The 24,405-nt window shown below is 40.3% G+C and overlaps 1 protein-coding gene across 1 annotated transcript in view; it reads left to right on the forward strand.

Moving 5' to 3' along the window:
* Positions 1 to 24,405, forward strand: part of EDIL3 (EGF like repeats and discoidin domains 3) — a 237,998-nt gene that overhangs the window by 113,471 nt on the left and 100,122 nt on the right. The window contains exon 3 of the mRNA XM_060280211.1: positions 1,069 to 1,098. Coding sequence (XP_060136194.1) covers positions 1,069 to 1,098 — 30 coding nt within the window. The remainder of the gene's footprint in view (positions 1 to 1,068; positions 1,099 to 24,405) is intronic.

The raw sequence follows: 24,405 nt of genomic DNA on the forward strand, positions 1-24,405 counted from the left end.
TTAGAGTGGGGGTGAGAAAACTTTTTCAGCCCAAGGTCCACATTCACTCATGGGCAACCTTCTAGGGGCAAGAAGGGCCAAAGGAAAAATGGGATTAGGGCTCTTACCCTTGTACACTAAGGTACATTCCAGAAACACAGAATTCAGAGGTCCCTAATTTTCCCTAATATAATGAAATACTGTACCAAGAACAAACTTAGTTGGTCTCTAAGGTGATACTGGACATCTTTTTTAAAAAATATATATTTCGACTGCGTCAGACCAACATGGCTACCTACCTGAATCTAGAAATGTTGTATGTTATTGTCACAAATAAATATGTATTTTCCTGCTTATAAGACTACTTTTTAACCCAGGAAAAACTTCTCAAAAGTTGGGGGTCGCCTTATACGCCAGGTCATCTTATACGCAGCCGCAGAAGTGATTTCTGGTGCTGCGAACATTTTGGAAATGGGCAGCGCGGGCATGTCCAACCCACGGACGACCGTAGGAACAGGGGTAGTCTTATACGGCGAGTATATCCCAAACTCTATATTTTAACTGGAAAAGTTGGGGGTCATCTTATACGCCCAGTCGTCTTATACGCCGGAAAATACAGGTATATATTTCTGCACACTTTGCCCAGGTAGATTCATTTTTGCACACATTACTTGGCTGCAGAACTGCATTTCAAAATTCAGAGGAGTGCAAATTTTGAAGGAAGGCGAGGCATGTGGACTGAGAAGAGAGGCAAATTTTGAAGGAAGGCGAGGCATGTGGACTGAGAAGAGAGGCATGTATCCTGGACAGATGTAACCCAATAAACAGCATGTCTGTTGAGCTCTGTCACCCCACCCCACCATCTGCTACTGACTGTACCCCAAAATATACTTAAAATAGCATTGGAAATGGTTTTTCAATGAATGAATGCATGCATGTATATAAAACTTACACATTGTGCCTTTGTTTTAATAATTACAAATTTAAAGGGTTAGAATATATTTTTAAATAGGGTCCTGTGCATTCAGATTCTTTGAGTTTCTTCAGTGTATTTATAATTTTAAAATCTTTTCTTTCTTCTATTCACAGTGCTAGATGAAGAAGAGCCAACATCAGCAGGTGAGAAACATACATTTTAATCAATTTTTACCCATTCTGGAATAAGTTATTTGCTTCAGTCAAAAACATGCTTTATTCATAAGGAAATTCAGGCTGCAATCCTAGTATATTCCTTGCTTGGGAGTCAGTCTCATGGAATGCACTTGAATTTACATCTGAGCAAGCATGCATAGGACTAGGTTGAAACTGGATGAGTTCTAATGCAAACTTTAACCCTAATTGCCACTAATTGCTCAATGGTTTGACTAAGGATCTTGCCTTTTTGTATATGTGGAAGGTTGCCTCTCTGTGTGATAATTACTTGCCATCATGGGGTGTTGTCTTTTGTGATATTTGTAGATATGGAAGAATTATTTTCCTGATTGCATGTCATTATGGAGGGTGCTGAGAAAATCACAATCCAATAGTAGTTCCAAACTTGGACAAATAGGAGGCAAATAACAATTTGTACATGATTGTTTGGTGTCAGAGGTTCTTGCGGCTACTCTTGAGTAACGACGCTCCACACCTGCTTGTCTTTAAGGTGTTTTTTATTGTGCATTCTATTTACAGTGCAAAGTGTCTGGAAAACATGTCTGCTTAGTCTGAGTCAGAACCTTGCAATGGCTTCTTTCTGCTTCGCGCCCAGCATAACAGCTTGGAAACCCCAAAGCGCCTCTCTCTTGTCCTACGGGGTGCCGTGCGCCTCAATTCAGGCACCGGGGGGAAGGGCCGTCCTTCTGACTGCTCTCCCATCATTTCCTCCCCAGCTGCCTCTCTCTCTACTCGGTGTTGAGGCTTTTTGATGCTGCTAGAGCCTTGTCCCTCCCTCTCTGCTTCCATCCTGACTCCTGTAATCTGATCCGCTACTGGACTTACTGCTCTGAGAGGAACTCGACCTGATGAGGCGGGGCTGTTCCCTATAAGCCCTCCCCATACAGTTTGGTATAGTAATGTCTCACCTTTGCTAAAGACTGGGGGTGTTGTAATAGTGTCTGAAATCCATCAGTAGGATGCAGATGCCTTGATGCTGGCTGATTAAGTTGCTGGCTGTACATTGAGAAGAAAACCCACCATAATGGAATATGAATGTGTTTGTGACTTGGAGTCTATAGTGTTTATATGAGCACTGAATAGAATCTTACAATATGAAGGGACCAGACTCATTTTATCTGACCACATGATGCATCCATACAGTAGACCTCGGTCATAGGTTTTTCCTGGAATTGGATTACTATAGGTTTATAGCACCAGACACCCAAAGAATCCAACAGGTTTGATCTCTGACACTGTTATTTTGATTTCACTGGTGAGAACAAGGCTGGATACATAAACTATTTACAAGTTGGTTGGAAGAAAAAATTGTAGCTGGATGCAAACTCTTTTCTATGCTGGACTCAGAGAGAAAAAAAAACCTAGATGCCATTGGGTATGAATCATGTTGACTTCCCAGGGAGGGGAAGCCAATTTCTGCAGAGCTGCTTCCAGAAGTTTTTCTCTGGATCCAACTAATTTTCAAAATACTCTTTCAGAATGTTAATATTAATCACCAATTTGTTAATAGGCCATCGACATCAACCGGAAAACAAACACAGGTGCTCATTCCATCATATTAAAAAGAAATGAATACAAATTGTCAGATCATCAATTGCAATGAAACACTGAAATATGCTTCTTTCATCTGTGCTCTTATTTTGGAAGGTGTAAACACATTCATAAGTATAAAGCTACACAAGCAATTTCTCACATGAGTAATCCCATTGTATACAATGGGATTGTTTCCATGAACCGCTGCTCTCCCAATGAGAACATCTGGCATCAAAAGTATAAGGACGTTTCTTACTACCACAGAACTAATACGGCAGGATGATAAATCTGCCAGAAGCTTCATCTTTGTTACCAATTTATTTACTTAAGTGCTGAAATGTTTATTCTATAAGACATGTAAGCTGTGTGCCCTTAGAACAGCTTTTGTGTTAGCAGATTTATTTTGCAGCTGTGGAAGACACACCATGCATGTGATTTGAAGGGGAACTCTCTCAATATCGTTGTTTTTTTAACTTGATAAGAAGGCCGGGCAGATACCATTCACAGTGCATTTAGAAGAAACTTCATACAATTGTTATATGCCACCCTCAGATATTGTAAAACTTAGTACTGTACTCTGGTCTAGGGAAAAGATTTAATGGAGCTATTTACATTTTCAAACATCAATAAAAAGGAATGTATCTATTTGAATTGTGCCTGTTGAGTGCCTGAACCACTACCTGAAACATTGAATTTCTTTTGGTAATACAATTGTAAGTGTAATCCCATGAAACATTACACATGGGAATTTCACCACATCCCATATGAGTTCATCAATAAAATGCACTACCAAACAATAAAATGAAATAAATGCTGCTATGATATTTCTGTGCCTTGTCTGCAGAATTCAACTCTGGGATGTTTGCCAAGCACCAACGTTGTCACCTTTTCATTGTCAGGCAAAAACGTTTTTATTCTCCCAGGCATTTGGGCACTAATAGTGTTGTGCCTTTGGGTGGCTTTTGGCTATTTCTGTGTTCATCCAAGTGTAGAGTGGGGAAAGGGTATTTTCATATTTTTAGGCAGGATTCAACTGGTACAGAAGCCAGCACAAGGACTCCTGCTAGTGCAATGAAGCTTTCCCCCTCTCCTCCCCAGTGCCCCCCCCCCAATCTGCTCTGAAGGGTTGGGAGAAACTTCAAAACACTGCATGGGGGTGGTGAGCAGGAAAGGGGAGATCTTTCCATCTAGCAAGCAGAAATGCTTGCACTGACGGAATGATTGCCTTAGCACAACACTGATGCCTCACTTCATCCAGCACTAGTAATGAGAATAAGTTATTCACTTTTTCTTTGGGATCTAATTCTGCCCCATTCACCCTTCCTCTATTTCTTTAAGGTTTCTGAAACAGAAATAGTAGTAGTAGTAGTAGTAACAACAACAACAACAGCACCTCAGTAATATCCCTATCATTGCATGTCACCAGTGTGTTCAGGTGTTCATTCCAATATGTATCTGCAGCAAATTGGAGACCATGGAAGGAAAGACCTGGCTGCTTCCAGGCTGTCACTATTTTGCAGGTGGGATTCAGTCATATACCAGCAAATTGAGATTGCATAATTAAGGTGGATTTGGCTTTCTTGTGCAACAAACTAACTTCTAAAGAAGTTAATGTTTTTGCGGTAAGGATAGTGATAGGATAATGCACTGGGAAGTGTGGGACTGTTTGACATGATGTTGTGTAATCTCAGTGGAAACAAATCAGGATGAATGTTCAGTAAACAGCAGACATCATAGAACCTCCATGCAAAATTTGCCAAACCAAATCAGGACAAATGTCACCTGGTCAGTTGGAAGAGCCCCCAATTTGCATCTAGGGAAGGGGACTAACTCAGCAACACTGAGCTAGGCATTTGCAGCACATCACATTTTCTGTTATGACAGTAATATTTCCTCACTATACTTCTCAGAATATCTTCGAAGAGCTCATTTTATTTATATTAATTTGTCACGTTATAATGCTATCCATCATGCACTCATCCTCAATTGCTTTGAGTACAACTTCATGGAATTGTGATTGGCTCCACACAGATAGCTGTTAAGTGTGGAGGTGCTGGGGGGAGCAAGCAAGAGTTTCCATTTATTATGAGCATGAAATGTAAGCTATAAACAAGCCCTAAGTTCCACTTACCAAAGTGAATGAAGGTTGCAAAGAATCAGTGGTTTTTGTATTGCATTCATAAATGTTTTTCGGTTGATTCTCAAAGACATCCTTTGCAAGCATCCATTGGGCATGGCATTAGCACCAATGTTTTAAAACGTCTTGTTGAAATGTTACTATATGAAGATAACATTAAATTAGTAATCAAATCCTATTTGTATGTTTTCTTTGCAAAGCAATTACTGAAGGGTTTCTAATGCTTTGCATAAATTGCAATCATTTTTAGGAAAATGTTAATTTATACTGCAGAATGACATGAATAATTTTAGATATTTGGATTTTTAGGAAATGTTTATCACTTCTATTTCTTTTTTGCTTTAAGATATGGCCAGATGTTATTGTTTTGAAAGTTAGAGGTTGAAATGTTTTTCTATAGTAGTTTTGATACTTATTTGCCAGATTGCATTGACATTTAAAACCTTTGCAGCTTCCATAGAGCAGATAATCTCTTTCTATAATAATTGCTTGGAGAATGAAATAGTTTAATTGTTGAATGAAAATGACATTTTGAAAAATAGAATTTGTAATGGATGTAAAAGGCTGCTCCAAAGTCAGAACTGAACACCAAAATTCTTGATTGCTTCCCTCAAGTGTGTGAATCAGAGCCATAGACTAAATGCTTATTGATAGCTAACATCTTTGCAGATTTTAATTAGTATAACATCCATCAGTTTATAAGAGCCACTTGCATACCACAGGCCAGGGATGATCAGCTTTTGTATACTTCGGGGTTATTTTATTTTCCGGGCCATGCTTTATTTTTTAAAAAATAAAATCTACAACTCACTTCTCAGCTTAAAACTCTCAAACTGAGGAACAAAATTGAAACTACAGTTTTAATATTAAGGCCACAATCATAAAGTTGGCCCAAATCCAGCTAAGGGAATTTAGGAAAAGCCATAGCTGCCAAGTTATCCCTTTTTTAAAGGGATTTTCCCTTATGCTGAATAGGCTTCCTCGCGAGAAAAGGGAAAACTTGGCAGCTATGGAAAAGCCACTCCACTGGCAACAGGGAGCTCCACTAGCACACAGCCTGAAAGACCCCAGTGCACCTACATAAACTTCTATAGGTGCAGATGTATCACCAGCTGTAGGGCTTGAAAGGGAGCATGCCAAGGCAGATTTCAGAAGGCCATGGGTGCCCTTTGTTCCCCTACCATCTATCCACTGTTGGGGAAATATTGGTGTTCAATACCGAATACCTGGTGGGTTCAACTTGGCTGGCCAATAAGATCTTGTCAGTTGTCAGTCAAACAGGATGTTAATTTAGGCATTGCGAGGTCAGTGTGACACAACCTCAATGACTAAGTGGTGGACAGGTGGCACACCAAATAGGAACAAAGCACAAACATTTATACACTTACAAACAAAGGGAAGCAAAGGGGCAATTATGTCCACATATCACATGACTTCCTTCTACTGGCTTCTATTGGTTTAATCACAAGGCACCACAACTTTCTTATCTTTCCCTCCTTCATTTGCCCTTAGCAGTTATAGCAATAGCTACCAGCCCTGGAGTTGGTGTAGTAATCAGAAGTGGCTCACTGGGTAGGGCAGAGCTACTGTGCTTGCTTCCCTGTGGATGTTTGTTGTTTACCAAGAGGGAAGAGGGAGAGGGACAAGGAGGTTGATGTAGTGCAAACACACTGGCAGGAGCACTGGATTGGCTGCACTAACCTCGCTGCCGCCTTGCCCCTGCAGCTCCTGATAAGCAACAGTGACTGTTCTGCTGGGAAGCTAGCATAGTGAGCCACTTTTGGTAGTGATTTCCCCATCCATTGACATCAGTGTTAGGGGAAATGGGGGTGCAGAGACAACAAAAAACCCCAAAAGGCCACCCCCCAAATGCCTTTCACCTTGACTGGAACTATCCATGGGGCTTAGGAAGTGGAAGTTCCTTCATCATAGGATCTCCCACCCACCAACCCCACATCCACGCCTTATCATCAGCTAGTACCACTGCACTCCCATGCAAGCTTACCTGTGGATATGTAACACTGAGCTCAGTAGATGCATTTAAGATTAAGATACTCTAAATCAAGAAATAATCTGAAGAAGCAGAGGGACAACTTATCATAGAACCCTAGTAAGGTGGCTGCTCCCAACTTTATATTGCTTTTTACATAACTTGGCCTTTTGCCTTTCTTTGAAGAAACTTTTTACGTTCACTAAAACGTTTTAATGGGAAGGCATTCCCAAATGAGATTGGCTAATAAAAGGAGACATTTATTTTTCATACATTTATATACCGCTTAATGCCAAGAGAGTCTCTAAGCAATTTATAAACATATCAAAACACAATAGACATATGAAAAACTATGAATGTTAAAAACTACAAAAATGAAAAAGACAATAACAACTCTGAAATGCCAAAACAAAACAAACAAACAATGGCACATTTTGAAGACATCTGGAAGAGCCAGGGGTCCCTGACAAACAAACCACAAGCACATGTGAAATAAATTTAAAAAAAATTAATAAAGGGGGGAGAGGGAAAAGAGGAATGGCTGGCTGTCGTGCCATGCTTTACTACCACTTTATGAGCTATATCAGGTTGTTGTTGTTGTTGTTGTTGTTGTTGTTGTTAATGTTGTTGCCATCGTCGTTGTCATCATCATTAGCTATCCTATAAGCCAGGCATGTCAAACCTGCGGCCCTCCAGATGTTTTGGCCTACAACTCCCATGATCCCTAGCTAGCAGGACTAGTGGTTGGGGAAGATGGGAATTGTAGTCCAAAACATCTGGAGGGCCGCAGATTTGACATGCCTGCTATAAGCTCTAACATTATGGAGCCGATTTTGGTATGGCATTATCAGTTAATGTTTATAAGAAGCAGCACCAAGAGACTTCTTGAAGTTAAGCATAGAAGAAATAATGATATGAAGTTGTATTACTATCCATGTTAAAGCAACACATTATAAACACTTAGGAATGATCCTGAGATTATGTGACCACCCATCATTCCCCTGCAATGTCTCATAATTTATTCAACCAACCAAGGTGTTTTGGAGCCAGATGATATCTTTCCTCATTGGCAAATGCAGTGGCAAAACAACACCTATGCAATATGCATGCATGCATGCATGCATGCATGCATGCATAAATAAATAAATAAATAAATAAATGAGTTCCCTGCATATTGAAAAGGTAGAGGTTACTTTACCCTATGTTACTTTCCAATAGACAGAGCACAATTTTTTACATTCGGATTTCCTATTCCCACCAGCTTCACTAACTCAACTTGCCTAACATTTGCAATTTCCTTTTTTCTTCCTTTCTTCTAAAATGACATATTCTATTCTTCTGTGCCTAGAGCCGTCTCGCTAAATTCTGCTCTGTATATTTTAATAAAACAGAACTGAAGTGCACTTCTATATCTGGGGCTTTAATGAACATTGGTGCTTAGAGGAAATTGGGCTAGTGTAATAAAAATAACACCGGGTACCAGGTGGCAGAGCAAGTTAGTGCATAAGCCTCTCACCTCTAAGGGCTACAAATCTCACTTAGGTCAGGAAGACAAATTAATTAGTGTTTTGTTTTTCTGCTGCCTTATTTCTCTAGCAATTGTTGCTCTGCAGTTTTGTCTGTTTTTGTTTTGTTTGCTTGTTTTTTTGGTTTTGTTACAATTACCCTGCAGCCTTGATCACTTGTTTTCAGGATTAGGTACCGTAAAACATAGGAATAAGGAAGTTTCAATTAGCCTAACCCTCTAGTACCTATCCAGAGGCGATTGCAAAACACCACTATAAATATTTTGTAGAAAATGTGACTAATCTTTACTTTCCAAATGCAAGTAATGTTTCAGAAGTGCCTCTTGTCACTTCTGTTCATATGGATGCAATGATACATTCAGCCCGCCATTAATGGCGATATGTCTAAATTGGTTTCTCCTCACATTCTAGATATACCTTTCCCTTTGCCCTGAATTTAGCTAAGACAAAATTTCATGTGTTTTTAAAATTCTGTTGTTGTTGCTTTCTTTAAATGGAACAAACATAAATATATAGTTTACCATGTTATTTTATTTTAAATAATTGTTCTAACTGTGATGTTGCACCTTTGATGATATGCTAAATGGTGGCACCAGAAAGAAAAGGTGTGGTGTAGCACAAAAGGACAAAATGTATTTCATGGGAGGCAAGCTCCCCCCCCCCCAATTACTGATAAAGGAAGGGGGCAATACTACTTGTCTTGAGGAGGGGACACTTTTCCATTCTCCCCACTCTGAAGCCATCGGTGTCATTCTCTCTCTATAGACACATGCATACTGGGCGGGGGGGGGACATTTCTCTCATCAACCCCCCCCCCCAATAATTACACTAGGCCTGTATTTTTCCAAGGAATGAAAAACACATGCTAACTGCTTCTAAAGCCCTTCTCCCTAAATTAATCATATTTGTGATCCAGCTGTATTTATTGATGAAAAATTGTAACTGAGCTTTGCGACCTGAAATTAGCTGCTCTTACCTTCCTCGAGATTTGAAGACTAGCCCAGTTTATGGTGGTCACACTGCTGTTGTTAAGAGACTGTTGTTCACAGACACCCAGAAACCTCTCACAATATCTTGATAGAGAGAATACTGGTAGTTGGTTAGTGTCTGTTGGGATTTTGTGTACCTGCTGCTGGCTAGCGTACACAATTAGTATAATTCACTTGAGATGTCTGAGAAGAGTGTGGGAACGGAGGCTGTCTTATCTCTTCCGCCTGAGAGTCTTTTTGTACTTTACTTTCATTTTTGCTGTATGCAAAGGCTGGTTCTGCCAGAGTTTGGAGAACACAGACGTGATTATGGATTCCCTGTATAGACTGTAAATAAAACAGAGTTTAGACCTACAGATGTTTCCGTCTTCTTGCTGTGTGATGCCAGAAGACTTGTGTGTTTCATAAGGGAAGTGTCGTAGAAAGGCACTCTGGAGTGAAGGGGCATGGCATTCCAGAGACGTGCCTACTAGGAGACGCTCAGAGGATCTGGGGGTCTGCCGTTCCCTCCCAGGAGCGTTTTCTAACAGTGTCTTTTTCTAGTGGGTCAAAAAAATGGCCTGGGCAGTGCTGTTTTAAAACTTTTCTCTTTAAAGTATGTTTTTCTGTCTTTGCATTTAAAATTGAGCTATCTGAAGGTTTTCTCCCTGAGGTCATGGAGACCCATTGCCAGTTAGAACACTGGTACCAATGTTCTGACTCTGTATAAGACAGCCTCATGTATGAGGAACACTTTACATGGTTGCATTTTACTCAGGTAAGAATACAAAGAACTAAAATTCTCTAAAAAAGCTTCCAATTAATTTTAGTAGGAGCTTGAGACAGCCCAAAACCAGGGATGGGAGAGAGACCTCAGGTCCACCAGAAGTTTTTGGACACCAGTTCCTTCTCACTCTTGGCCATTGGCTAAGATGGTTGGGCCTGAAGCAGAGTCCAACATAAGGTGCAGTGGCAGAGGCCCCACCAGCATTCCCTAGGTTTGTGATTATTTGTGTGTATATCACTGCCTAGTTGCAATGAACCACTAGGCATTGCTCTAGGTTTTCAGTGACAAATGAGGTGCTGAAATGGAAAGATAGGAAGCAAATGGAATTAAGTACCTCAAAGTGCAAGGGGAAATGTTAAAATAGAACTAAATGGATTTCTTTCCCTTGTGCTTCTAGTTATTAAGCTCTGTCTCTTCTGTCACTGATTGGATGTCCACTCCCATCCAAGTGAGTTTCCTCCTACATTATGGTCACCGTGTTCCCTTCTTACAACTAATCCTCTATCTTGGGAGAGAAATGACTGTTAAACTCTCTGATGTCCGAAGCAATCTGCTCTCTGGCTCCAGCCAGAAGGATTTGCCTGTCCCTGTAAGGGATCAGGTAATTGGATTGTCTGAGTAGCTGATCCTGTGATTTCTGTCCATATCCTAAAAGTGTTATTTTGCAAAATGTAGTTGAGGGAGAAAGAAAGAAATGAAATAAATGTTCAATAAATGAGAGCGTTAGGTGGGAGGTCATAAGCATAGCAGAGGTTAGTTACCCACTTTTCTCAATGTCACATGTAACTGAGGTGTAGATTGTTTCTTTGAAGACATATTTGGGACTTACATTTAGGAAGCCGAACAGGCTGCCTTTCAAAATTTTTGACAGAGACAGGCAATTCAAGTCCCGATATTCTAGAAGTCAATAGTAGCTATTCAAATATGGCTGTGATGTGGAATTAAATAAAACTCATATTTCTATGTCGTGAAAGATATTTGTTTATTCCACTGTGCTCAATTTGGTTTATACAGTAGTCCATTGAAAAAACCTATAATACAATACAAGCATTTTTTTTTAAAAAAGCTGTTAATAAAACAACGAAGCAAACTGACAGAACAAAACTACATATTAAGACCCAGAAACCATTGTTTAAAAAGTTGCACTTATCTTTTATCTAACACATGTCCTCAGTATGCTTGTTCCAAAGCCTGGGAGGAGGCCCTTCTATTCGCAGATAATGTTACCCACCCAATTAAAGTCCTCCCTTCTAATCCTTTTACATTATCACTATATATAATTTATTTCATAAACTTTATATACAGCTTGATTTAAAAAAAAAAAACACCTCAAAGTAGTTTGCCATTTCGGGCAAAGCATAGCCACCTTTCCTTACATGGTGACAGAACAGGCACCAAATTCGCTTAGAGTGTGCTCCCAATTCTACCTTTACAGCTGTGACTTGAATTCTGTTTTAATTCAAGCTGGGGCTGTAAAGGAAGTTGAATCCTCCAAACAGAGGGTCCATGTTGTGTGCGGCCCCGCTCCAGCTTTGCCCCGCTCCAGCCGGTGGTGCCACAGTCCTGCCACTGGCCTTTAGCCAATTGATGACGTGGCAAGGGCTGGGGGTTGAGGGTATTTAATTGGCAGCACGATGTGGGGACCTCCTCTTGCTTCGCACTGCTGAACACCCACCCACCCACCCGTTAGTTAGGTCGTGTCTGGCCTTGCTTTGGACTTCGGTTGGTCGCCTGTTTTGGAATGGGGTCCAGCTAGGAATTTTTCCCAATGTGGCAAATTGGCAGTGGCCACTTGGTTTTTGCCTACTACCTCTTAGCAATCATCACAACTTTGTAAGGTTTGGCGGTTAGGCATTGGTTTAGGGGGATGTGGGGAGGGGAGGTGTGGCCATCACCTGCCCTTCCATGTTGATAGGGTATTCATTTAAAGGAATCCAGGGTCTGGATCTCGTCCAAAGCCAGGGGAGGGACCAGGGCCATGCCAGGACCCTGGGAACCCCATGGATGACCTCCAGTCAATATACAGTGGTACCTCGGGTTACAGATGCTTCAGGTTACCGACGCTTCAGGTTACAGACTCCACTAACCCAGAAATAGTACCTCAGGTTAAGAACTTTGCTTCAGGATGAGAACAGAAATTGCGCGGTGGCAGCCCGGTGGCAGCAGGAGGCCTCATTAGCTAAAGTGGCACCTCAGGTTAAGAAGAATTTCAGGTTATTGGATACCAATGCCTAAAACAATACCAGTCACACTTGTGTATTCAATAAAGTTGTGGCCTAAATTTGCTCATTAACCTTTAAACTAAATTCCGTCTCCACTGTGTCTTATTTCCATGGGGTGGGTTTCAGGGCTCGACGCACATCCTGGCTTGAAATTTTCAATCACTTGACATCACATGCCATCAGTTACCGGTAATTGTTTTATCTTTTTGTAAACCATTTTGAAGGTTGGGTTTTTTTTAAAAGCAAGCAAGTGGTGTATAAATTTTATGAAATAATTAAATAAATGATTGACAGGTGAGCAGCCCCGCTCACTTGTGAAAGTGTCCCATGAAGGGTTGGCCACTTCAGGTTCCAATACTCCTAACAGATCCAAATCCTATTATAGGTCATTCATTTTGTTTGGCAGAAATTTGTGTGTTTGCTTAGTTCTTTCATGGAAGCAGATGCAACAGGAATGTTATTAATTTGGGATTGTGATCAAGAGTTGTAGCTGAAGCCACAAATTAGGAGCATGGGTCGTAATCCATTGGCTTCAGTTTTCCCTTCACAGCTTCAGAATCCAGTGTTCATGAGGCACAACATTTTTTGTGGTGGGACTTAATCACTCTGTTGAATAAGCTGATACATGTGTTGTGCGTTCAGTGGGGAATCTTCACAATATAAAGAAGACATTGCACTTTGCCCATAGGTTTAAACCCAAGACAAGACATTCACATGCATAATGATCAGGTGCAGCAGTAGAAGAACTAGGTTAATTCAACTTATCAAAGTACTCATAGTATGACTTTTACAATTCAACCTCAAGAAGTTCCTGTGTTAACAGACAAAGGTTCAAATGTTCTGAATCTGGAAATGAACCATTCAAAATGTGATTGGGGAAAGAGCGTAAAATCAGTATTGGTTTAGAGAAGACATGCAGCTAGTATGCTTATCATGTAAATTAGTTACAGCTGGAGTTCCAATGAAGTAGTTAGCATTAGAGCAGGCTTCCTCAACCTTGGCCCTCCAGGTTTTTTGAGACTACAATTCCTATCATCCCTGACCACTGGTCCTGCTAGCTATGGAATCTTGGGATTTGTAGGCCAAAAACATCTGGATGGCCAAGGTTGAGGAAGCCTGTATTAGAGCATCCCTGTGTTGTGTTTCATACTAAAATTACCCGAGACAGTATTAGGAAATAAGATGGGAACAAGGATGGTGAAAGAGGATTTGTTCAATATTTGGTGGGGGAAGGTAATTGCAAGCCTGAAGGTCACTACTTGCTGTTTGGGAAAAGAAATTGAAAAACTCATAGCACTTCATTTTTACAGTGAAAAAAGAAATGCCAAAGTTTCAACAGAAGATAAGACAAGGATGAATGGGTTGATAAAATAAAATAAATGCATTGACCATAGGAGCTCAAGGCTTTCCCAGCTTCTGGTTGTGTAAGTCAAGAAGCTTCTTTGTGAAGGACCTGTGCATAGTCTTGATGAGTCCTCATATGGGATATCGGGAAAGCTCTAGACAGCCAGGGGCATATTTTTTTTTTGGGGGGGGAGTCTTCAAATAAATTGTGAGGTAGGTGTTATCCAGTTGGACTGGTTTCACACAGCTATTTTCTTCTGCATATTGGGGGAGAGGTCAATTGTTGTTGTTTTAATTCTCTTGTACAAATATCCTTGTAAAAGAATATTTATTAAAGTGGCTTGTGGTTCCAATCCATATTAGATTCTACTGCAGGGCCAAATTCTACTTGGGTGCTTGCAAAAATTGACTCATTGTAGGAGATCCCATGCATCTATTATCAATCAACAAAGCTCTTCATGATTATTAACTTCTCGTCCATGAGATTTGCCAGGATTAGTTAAACTCATGCATATAAATGCTATGTGAAACTCAATCTGGTACAAACAATTTTTTGAGTAGCTCAAGTGCTAGCAAAATTTCAGGAATAAACTATACTGGAACATTTTGATTCTTATAGACACGAAAATGAAATGTGTCTGGCCTATGAACTTCAGCTTAAAATTTAGTGGAAATGTGACAAAAATTGGGTAAAGAAAATACTGGCTACATTTCTTCCCTCTATCCAAATTACAGATGAAGTGCCACCTATTTAGCTCCAGAAGTCACTATGGAAACTCTGCAGAGGGTTAAAAGTGAACAGCACAAAGTGGGTGTTAATGGCATCTTGAAATAGCAATGAGTGGCTAAAACTTGATTATTTGGGGGAGAATCAGCAGGGCATTTAAAAGCAGAGGGAAGAGAGAAAAAGAGTGATGTAAGAAACATAAGATCTATTGTTGCAAGTCTTCTTGGACACTAAAGAGCATGTTGAAACTGAATTGTACAGAATATCAGTTACAAAATGTCCCAAAGAAGGTCAGGTTTAACTGTTTAACTGTGAATTTAATCTGCCATTTTCAGTAAAGGGAGGGGGGATAGAGACTAACAAGAAAGTCTTTATCAAGCTCAGCTTTTTAAATTACAGAGTGACAGTACATGACCATAAGCTTTAAACAGCTTGTCGTCAGTAATTACTCCCCCAGTTATTTGGCTGAGAAGCTGAACTCTTCATTGCTGCTTTCAGTTTCCCTGTATTCACAACTCACTCACGTAGAAAAAGCAAGCTAGAGTTAGAAGGGAAAGATGACCCATATCGTTTTATAAAGGTGATGCCTTTTGCTTTCGGCATCAGCAGACGCAAACACGTCAGTCATGTTAATCATTTTGCTTCACTGGATGCAGGAAACATCACAGTACAACCATGTATGGAATGGTGTTAAGTTGACTTTAATGATACGAATATTCCATCAATCTTTATTTAAACGTATGCATTAATATAGGCAGTTCCAAATGTCAAAAAGTTATCTAAACAAAATTGACTATGATAAGCTACATGTTCAAATGTAGAAAGAGCAATGAGATCTTCAAACCACTGGGTCAAATACAGTATAGCAAAAGGGACCATAGTCATTATGTAGCTTTGGCATGAATAGGTGTATGCATGCATGTGTGTGATGAGATATGTGCCCTGAGTGGGAGAGTAGCAGGGCTGCAGAAGAGACATGAGTTCATCAAGGCTCAGTGAGGAAGGACTTGCAAGGCTGGACAGGGGAAAGAGTGACAGTGCAATATGATGCTTTATGGGGCCCCAGATCTGCCTAGGGTTGTTTTACTGCAGCAGCGGGCACCGAGCCAAGGGGATGCAAAACAACAACAACATCTATATTTATACAGGTACCTACTTAGAAGATAAGGGACGTGGGTGGCACTGGGGTTTAAATCACTGAGCCTCTTGGGCTTGCCGATCAGAAGGTTGGCAGTTCGAATCTGCACGACAGGGTGAGCTCCCATTGCCCTTTCCCAGCTTCTGCCAACCTAGCAGTTTGAAAGCATACCAGTGCAGGCAGATTAATAGGTATACTGCTGTGGCAGGAAGGTAAACGGTGTTTCCATGCACTCTGGCACTTGTCACGGTCCTCCATGCACCAGAAACGTGCACCAGAAAGCTATGTGGATAAACACCGGCTCCCTTGGCCTGAAAAGCAAGATGAGCACTGCACCCCATGGTTGCCTTTCACTGGACTTAACCGTCCAAGGGTCCTTACCTTACCTTAGAACAGACATGTCAAACCTGCGGCCCTCCAGATGTTTTGGACTACAATTCCCATCTTCCCCAACCACTGGTCCTGCTAGCTAGGGATCATGGGAGTTGTAGGCCAAAACATCTGGAGGGCCGCAGGTTTGACATGCCTGCCTTAGAAGATCCATAGAAAAACAACTATACCAAAAGAAGTTATTGTGAAATTAGGAAATATTTGTGAGAGGGGGACCAATTTTTTTTAACCTAAAACAAATGGAAGAAAGACTACAGATTTATTACCCATTACTGGAAACAGCATCAATTTGCAGCTCTACATAGACAAGTTCATTAAGGAAAATTAATTATGCTATAGTACTGTAATTCAGTCTCATTATTGTGTCACCGAACAGATAACCTGGATAACCAGGATTAATTGAGAGTTGATAGCAGAGGGTGGGCAGCCACAACAGCTATTAGACATGGGATCATGTGTTGAATGAAAGCAGGGAGACCTTTGGATATCACTGTACCAGGGGAATTTAAACTGAAGTCATATTTTCTGCTAATATTCATTTTTAAAATTTGCATACCACCCTTCACAATAACCTCAATGCACTCTATGTGGCGTCTTCCCCTGGGCCTGGTCTGAAGGCTCCAGCTTCTAAGAAACCCTGCACTGTTGATGTGGACAGTGTATCTCCAGCACATAAACTCTGGTGCTCAAAAGCTTGTACTGCCTGCCCATATGCTACTGGGCCTGCTTCAGGGTTCTTGTATTTATTTATTTCATTTGTTTCTTGAAATTTATACACCCCTTGATTGTGGGAGGGGGACTCAAATCGGTTTGCATCCTGTAATGATTCCTATATTCAGATGTTCATCACTGTAGCACAAAATCTGGTTATGAGGAAGCGTGGCTGTGGTCTGTGAAGTTCAACCTGCAACCCTATAACCACTTACATTTGAACTACATGTGGCTTGCTTCTCGGTAGACGAGACAGGATCGCATTGTTAGGGAGTGGTGAAGTTTGATTAAATGAGTCACAACTTTTCTTTTCAATCTAATTTTTGAAAATCATTTCAGTTCAACATTTCCCCTGTGCTGTCAATACACCATCATGAATATTCAGAGCTTTTGTACCCTTTGCACGTGCACTGTTCCTGTCTGGAAAAGCCTGGGTGATCATATTAAATTAATAAGCCGAGTGGGAAATACAGGCAAATGCAGAAGTCCCTGGCTGCTTTCACTATGCCTCTGTTCCTTCACACAAAAGCTAGCTACCTATCACACGGTCTGAGGACACAGAGAGAAACCTTTCTGCTGGTTGTGAATGCTTTCAACTGTGTGCCTTTTCAAGTAATGTGGTGTGCTGATGGGAAGTCATTTATGTATTGTGAATGCATACCTGACTTTGGAAAGTGACATTACCTTTTGAAGAAGAAAATGGGGGAACATAGACTGTGTGATCTTTTAAATGCCTTAGGGATGAATACAACTTGGAGCTTGTCTGACATGAGTTTCAGACATCGATTTCAGAAAACTTGCACTTCGTGAACATCTACCAAATTTTTGCTGCCATTGGCTAACAAGGACAATATGCAGCGTTCACACCACTACCTTCTGCTAGGAGTGTGTGTGTGTGTGTGTGTGTGTGTGTGTGTGTGTGTGTGTACATGCTGACATACATTTTATTCTGCTGATGGTTTCTTCTTCAATCCCTGATCCTCATTTTCTAAGCTGATGTACAAAGCATTGCCAGCGGACAGCTGAGGTGGACAGGTGAACAGTCCTTACCCTTTTCCTGGCCACTGACTTCTATTTTCGATCCCTCTCTGCTGTTCTTTCTCTCAGTCAGGGTTCTGAATTAGGTTTGCTGGACAAGGAGGAGAAGAAGTGGTTGTAAAGAAAATGTTTCAGCAATGAATGGAATTATAAATAACCCCAAAACAAATACGCACACTACTTCTCCCCTGCAAATGGCCTCTGTCTGCCGCTTTGCACATCAGCAGTAAACGGAGAATTTGGGGAGGGAAGGGGGCTATGTTTGCTGCCATGATGTATAGCTCTGGTCTCAAGACTGGCTTATTTTTAATAACCTTGGTCAAGCCAACAGCAAACATTCCAAGGAACTTAGAGATCTCTTAATGTTGCGACTGTTGCCATTGGATTGTTTCCAGGTCCTTCCTGTGTGACCAGAGATAAGAAGGGGAAATTACTGTTTGGTTTGTCTCCAGAGAGTAATTACCTCTCAATTCTGTGCTTAGCTCCTGGCATTTAGGGCCTGAGTTGCTTTTTCATTTGCTGGAAATCCTCCCCCCCCCAACCCTAGCTACAAGTGGTGCTGCTGATTAGATTGTTACTGGAGCAACACCTTCCTCTTTTCCCAAGCCATAGCCTTCAAAAGCTTGTGAACTATGCTGGGGGCTGCGCCCACACACCTCAGAGATGTCCCTACTCCCAAATTGTTTCCAGGCCCAATTCAAGGTGCTAACACTGATGTTTTAAACCCTAAATGGCTAAGTCCCAAATATTCAAAATACCATCTCCATCCCTACAGACTCTTCTCTGTGTTAAGTTCAACAAAGTGGGCTCTTTTTGTAGTTCCACAGCCCTTGAAAATGTAGGGGATAATGGTCTGGAAGAGAGATTTCTCTGTTACCACCCCCTAAATTGTGGTACTTTCTCCCCATAGAGGTGCACACAGCATCTTTGTTGTGAAGCTTTCATTATATGCTGGAGACATGCCTCTTTACCCTGCCCTTTAATAGTTTAGGTATTTTGTTTTGTAAGACCCATCTCTTTCGTTTCATCTATATGATTCTGCTTTTGCTTGGAATTGTTTTCTATATGGAGTTCAGGATAGAGTGTTAAGATTTGTGCTGGGGTCTGTATTCATCCATGAAGCTCACTCAGTGACTCTCGGATGCCCTTACCCATTCTCACCTATCTCACAGGTTCCTTTTATGGCATTCTAAGTTCCTTGAACTGAGGCTAGGATATAGATGTGGGGGGGGGGGGAGAAGATTTGCAATCACAGTGTGTGATTTATTCACCCAAAAGTAGCAACCATGAAGTTGTTAAACTTCATACTTCATCCGTAAGCATCACACTTCAGTTAAAATCACATTCATTAATAAACTTCATCCATAGGCATGCTTACTAGTAGAAAACACCCACTAACCTTATTTTAAAAGTGGCTAAGGTAGTGCATATGGTGATTTAGTTCATGGAGTTATTTTTAGTATACCATGTAGGAGCAGGTGTATGGAGAAAGGAAGTTGCCAATAGATTGCCGGACTCGGAAGCATGAAGATATGTGCAGACACATTTGTTTTTGTGTTTGTGCAAATTCCATTTCTCAAACCCCAAGCTACACCACGGATCCTTCTCAACACTGTTTCTGATTTATTCCTATTATTTATTTCCTTTGTCAGCATTTACATTTTACCTGGGGGGGGGGATGGCTTTCTGCACTATATCTGACAGCCTCTGTATTTTAAATCTAAACTACCTGTCACATTTGGAAATATTTAATCTCCATTTCAGAGTTGGGTCCTCCCTGGTGTGCACATATTATGGAAACTGAATTGACTGTATTTGTCAACAAGGCCAAGAAGTAACGTGGTTCCTGCCTTAAAGACCTTTTTGCTACCCTATAGAGAAAACAGTCATTTGATTCATTTGCGTAAAAACCTCAGATGTTTCAGCATCTGAAAAATCCAGAAACTGCCATCCTTCCCCAGCTCCTTTTTATTGACAATTACCTTATTAGTATCTTTCCAATGCAGAATAGGATTCTAAATGAATACTAACATCACACACATCTGAGAGCTCCTAGCACATACTAGTCCTAGCTATGGGGTTGTACTGAGAGTTGCAAACTGTAGAGATCTATTACTTTTAGTGTGCAATTAATCTTGTTGACATTACTTATATGAATGTGGATTAAAATGCCTGGAATGCATAGTGCGCTGAATCCTGTTGCTCATTAATATTGATCAAAGGTCGTTGTTCTCTTTGTGTTAGAAGCTACTTAAAGATTACTTACAAAAGTATTACTACACTATTGATTGATTGATTGATTGATTTTTTTTATAAAAAAAAATCCCTGAAGCCCATTATGCTTTCAAGCAGGACTACAAGAAGTTGCTGAATAGATAGATGCTTTTGAAACTTCATCTGCATCTAATGAATAATATCAATCACATACAAAACTTGGTGGCATGTCCCCTATAGTATGCCAAAGATTTGCTATCTTTATTTCTGTGCATTATGTAAGCTGCCCATTTGTGTGTTGCCAAAACAGAGGACGAAAGGGAAGTTGAGGTCTACCATATCCTCTAAAGTCAATGATGAGATTAGCAGCACTATACTGCCTACCGAAAATGGCATTTGAAGGAAATTGAATTTCAGGGACATCATAGAAGAACTTGCTATAAAAGAGCAGTTGGCCATTAGCATTATACAGGAGAAATTTCACACAGGGCTGGTTGACTCCAAATGTCTTGGTTTCCTTCAGAGATTCTGCCCAGAAAAGAACAATAATCCTAATTTGGGAACCAGAAAAAGGTGATGAAAAGGCCTCATGAATGTGAATGGAAGCTCTCTGAGTCTATAAAGAGAAGTCTGTAGAGCCTTAAAGCTATGGGTGGGACTTACCCTGCCCACTTGACTACCACATAGCTGCTGCTGCTGCTGCTTGCCTAGTAAAGTGGCTCATGGCCTGCTACTCTCCTTACCTATCAATTCATACTCATTTCTACTCTTGGTGTATCTCCTAAAATGAAGATTACAAGCAGGGACCATTCTCTTGCATTGAGCTGAATGGGAGAGCAGTTGTATCCAGTGAAGCCACTGGTGGAAAAAGTCTTTTCAACCACACAATCTGATGCCAGTTACAGATGATACATCTAATTAGAAACTGATATGGGTTGGGCTAAGCACACCACAGGTGGTTGAAAGAGCTCAGCATTAAAGGTTGCTGTGCTAGCTCTAAGAAACCATAAGCCAGTATTTTGTAAATCGGCATGTAGGACTGTGTTTTGAGGACAGATTTTAAAGATTATTTCAGTTGATATCATTGTATGGATGCCAAGAAGAATTTCCAATTGATCATATATTTTCATATTAAATGATATTTGAGATCCACACCGATGCCTCCAAGACCCTGATCCGGTTTGTGACATATGTAAAGCAAACTGAAAGGACTGAAACTTAAATTACTTGTGGTCAATGAAACTTAAACATTACTAATTTCATCTGGATTGAGCCCTTTGTTTTGAAATCAATATGTTATGTTACTTACAGGAACAACTATGGTATTATTCAGATGTGTATAACTACACACCTACCTACAAAATTATTGTTGTGAAACATTTAACAAAGATTTTTCTAAAATAATAATTTGCTTCAAGCACACAAACTGAATAATTATTGCTATAATAATGCAAAACACAAATTACCTTTAAGATAAGAAGTATGCTGCTGCAAATGCAAATAGAACAGCCATAACTATGCATTATGTAAATCATAGATTACAAGAGATACTGAGGAATCAGCTACATTAATCACAATAATATGCTTTGAATCCGTTGTAAACATCCAACACCAGATAGCATCAGAGAGCAAAAGGGAGTTTATATGGATTTTCACATAGGCTCCCCCCCTTTTGTTCTAACGATTTAATTCCTGACAAATTTATAGGGTTTAAACTGTGTCTATATCCACCCTGAGTTTTATGCAGTGCTATTTTTCTCCCGGGGGTGGGGGGTGCCGGAACTCACTATGAATGCTTTTATACAGAATAAGGTGAAAAATCAAGAAAGCTAGCTGTGTGTGCATGCACATGCATGCATGCATGCGTGTGTGTGTGTAAGATATTTCTCATAGAATGATTTTGGAAGATGTTTAATATGTGGCAAAACAGCTCTTTCTTAGTATTGTGGCATGTGCTTTTTAAGCAAATAGAAGGCAGCTAGATCAGTGTTTTGTATGAAGAAAGTTGCACGTTCAGCCCTTGGCATCTCCACTGAAACAGAATGGATAACAGGAGATGGTAAAGTCCTCTAATGCAATCCCTGGAAACCCATTGACAGTCAGAGTAGAAAATACTGGGCAGAATGGATCAATAAGGTAGCATCCTATATTTATTTCAGCCTGTTGGAGGAGAAACTACGTATTGACTATGTCCAGGATCTGAAGAACAATGCGACTAGTTCACTGAACCTAAGGGATTTTTGTGTTTCTCTTAAACTAAACCCCCAGGCTTTGTGACAATAGTAGTACTCTTAGCAGCAATGCAGGGTGGCCAAGACCAGCAATCATATTTATTTCCCACAATGCCCCAGACTGATGCTAGGTGAGGGACTTTCTGGCAAATGAAAATAGCACCTAGAGCCAGCCACCAATCACTGATCAACATCTAAGCTGTAACTTTTTTTTGGGACAGATACTAATGCTGATTCAGCTACTGTATATAATTTTCAAATTCCAGCTGCTGGGAAGAATTCAACACAGCACACTGGCAATTTTTCCATCATTGCGACCATATCGGCTTGCCAGATAGCCCTCTTCTCCTCCCACTGCATGCTGTGCTTGAGGCTCTCCCAGCCCCCTCACCCCCATGGGAACATGGGGATACACAGGGAAAGAGAGGGGAGAAAGCCCCATTACACTGGCAAAAATCTTCACATGGGCTTCTGCATGTAGAACTCATTAGCTGAACCCCACCCATTGTGTTCATGTACATGGTCTACATGTATGTATTTATTTAACTATGTTACTTACAATGTGAATTATAGCAGCAGAACATGTGGAATTTGTACTGTATTTCTTATATGGATTCCTTCTAGTTGGGATTTATTGAGAGATTTCTGTTGAACAATGAAGCTGAATATACCGTAAATTAACTAAATAAATAACTAACATGCTTTTTGGGGCAGAAAGTAAAACAGATGTTAATAAAGTATATGTTAATAAAGTTTGCTTTTGGCTTCTCCAAAGTGGAGCAGCACCAGAAGGAGAGATTATACACATAAGAACCCAACTGGGCTCCTCAATAAAAGAAGAAAATAAACTGGCTCCCTAGCAGACTACTTGAGCCTACTTCAAGTGTCCCTATTTTCCAGGGATAGTACCAGATTTACAAAATCCATCCCAGTTTCTGATTTGATCCTGGAATGTTCTGCTTTTCCTTGGGATATCCCAAGGAATGTTCTGCTTTTCCTTGGGATATTTTCAATGGAGAAATGTTGGTGGGTATGGAGTTATCCAGCCCCTGAGCCATCTGAAGGAAGGCCTGTATAGGGAGGTTTTTTAGTGTTTAATGTTTTATTATGTTTTTATATCTGTTGGAAGCAACCCAGAGTGGCTTGGGCAACCCATTCAGTTGTGTGGGATATAAATAAAGTCATACCTCGGTTTAAGTACGCCTCGGTTTGAGTATTTTTGGTTTAAGTACTCTGCGGACCCGTCTGGAACAGATTAATCCACTTTCCATTACTTTCAATGGGAAAGTTCGCTTCAGGTTAAGTACGGACTTCCGGAACCAATTACACTCATACCTCTGGTTAAGTACGCTTCAGGTTGAGTACTCCGCGGACCCGTCTGGAACAGATTAATCCACTTTCCATTACTTTCAATGGGAAAGTTCGCTTCAGGTTAAGTACACCTCAGACTGCCGGAACCAATTGTGTTTGTAAACCAAGGTACCACTGTAGTTAAATAAAGAAATGAATAGGACATCCCTGTTTTCATGAGAGAAATGCTTTAGATGAGATTCCTCCATTGAAGGGGGTTGGACTAGATGACTCTTCAGTCCCTTCCAACTCTAAGATTCTATGAAATGTTGGAAGGTATGTGAGCCAGGCTAAAACATTGTCTTGCTAGAGATTTTGTCTGGGTTTTGTTGTTGTTGTGGACGGGCCTAATGTGAAGAATCAAATGAAGCCTTCATCCATTTCCGTTTTTATTTCTCAGTTAAATATTCAGAGCAATTTAAAACAAACAAAACAAACAAGCAAACCTCACAGTGCTATGGGCAGTACAGATAGAAAGCAAGCCATATATGTCTTCTTGTTTCTGAAATAAACATTTTATTATTAAACTCTATTATCATTTCTATAATAAACTCTATTAACATTTGTTATGTGACAAATTCCTTATTAGGGGGTTGACAAATGTTCACAGAGCCATAGATTTACAGCGGTTTCTGGTTCACACTATTGCCTGTGCTCTATTGTTCTTGATTTTTGTTGTTCCTCTGAAAATGCATTCTGAACCAAGCTGAATTTTGAATAAGTGCCACTTTGTGTAAAGAGTCAACAGTCCTTTTATAAGGAAGAGAAAACAGGAAATTGTTGTATAGAGTGTGACACATATGGAAATGTACAATTTTGGAAATGTTAATTAATTCCACCTCTAGTCTTTATTTATATGTAAATTAAATGGCAGGAAATAAAATACGATTTTAAGTGGGCAAACATATATTTATTTTCATTTTTTTTTAAAAAAAAGCACACCATTGTAGTTCAAGGAATGAAGATTA

This window comes from Zootoca vivipara, chromosome 11 (assembly GCF_963506605.1).
Source record: "Zootoca vivipara chromosome 11, rZooViv1.1, whole genome shotgun sequence".
Lineage (NCBI taxonomy): Eukaryota > Metazoa > Chordata > Lepidosauria > Squamata > Lacertidae > Zootoca > Zootoca vivipara.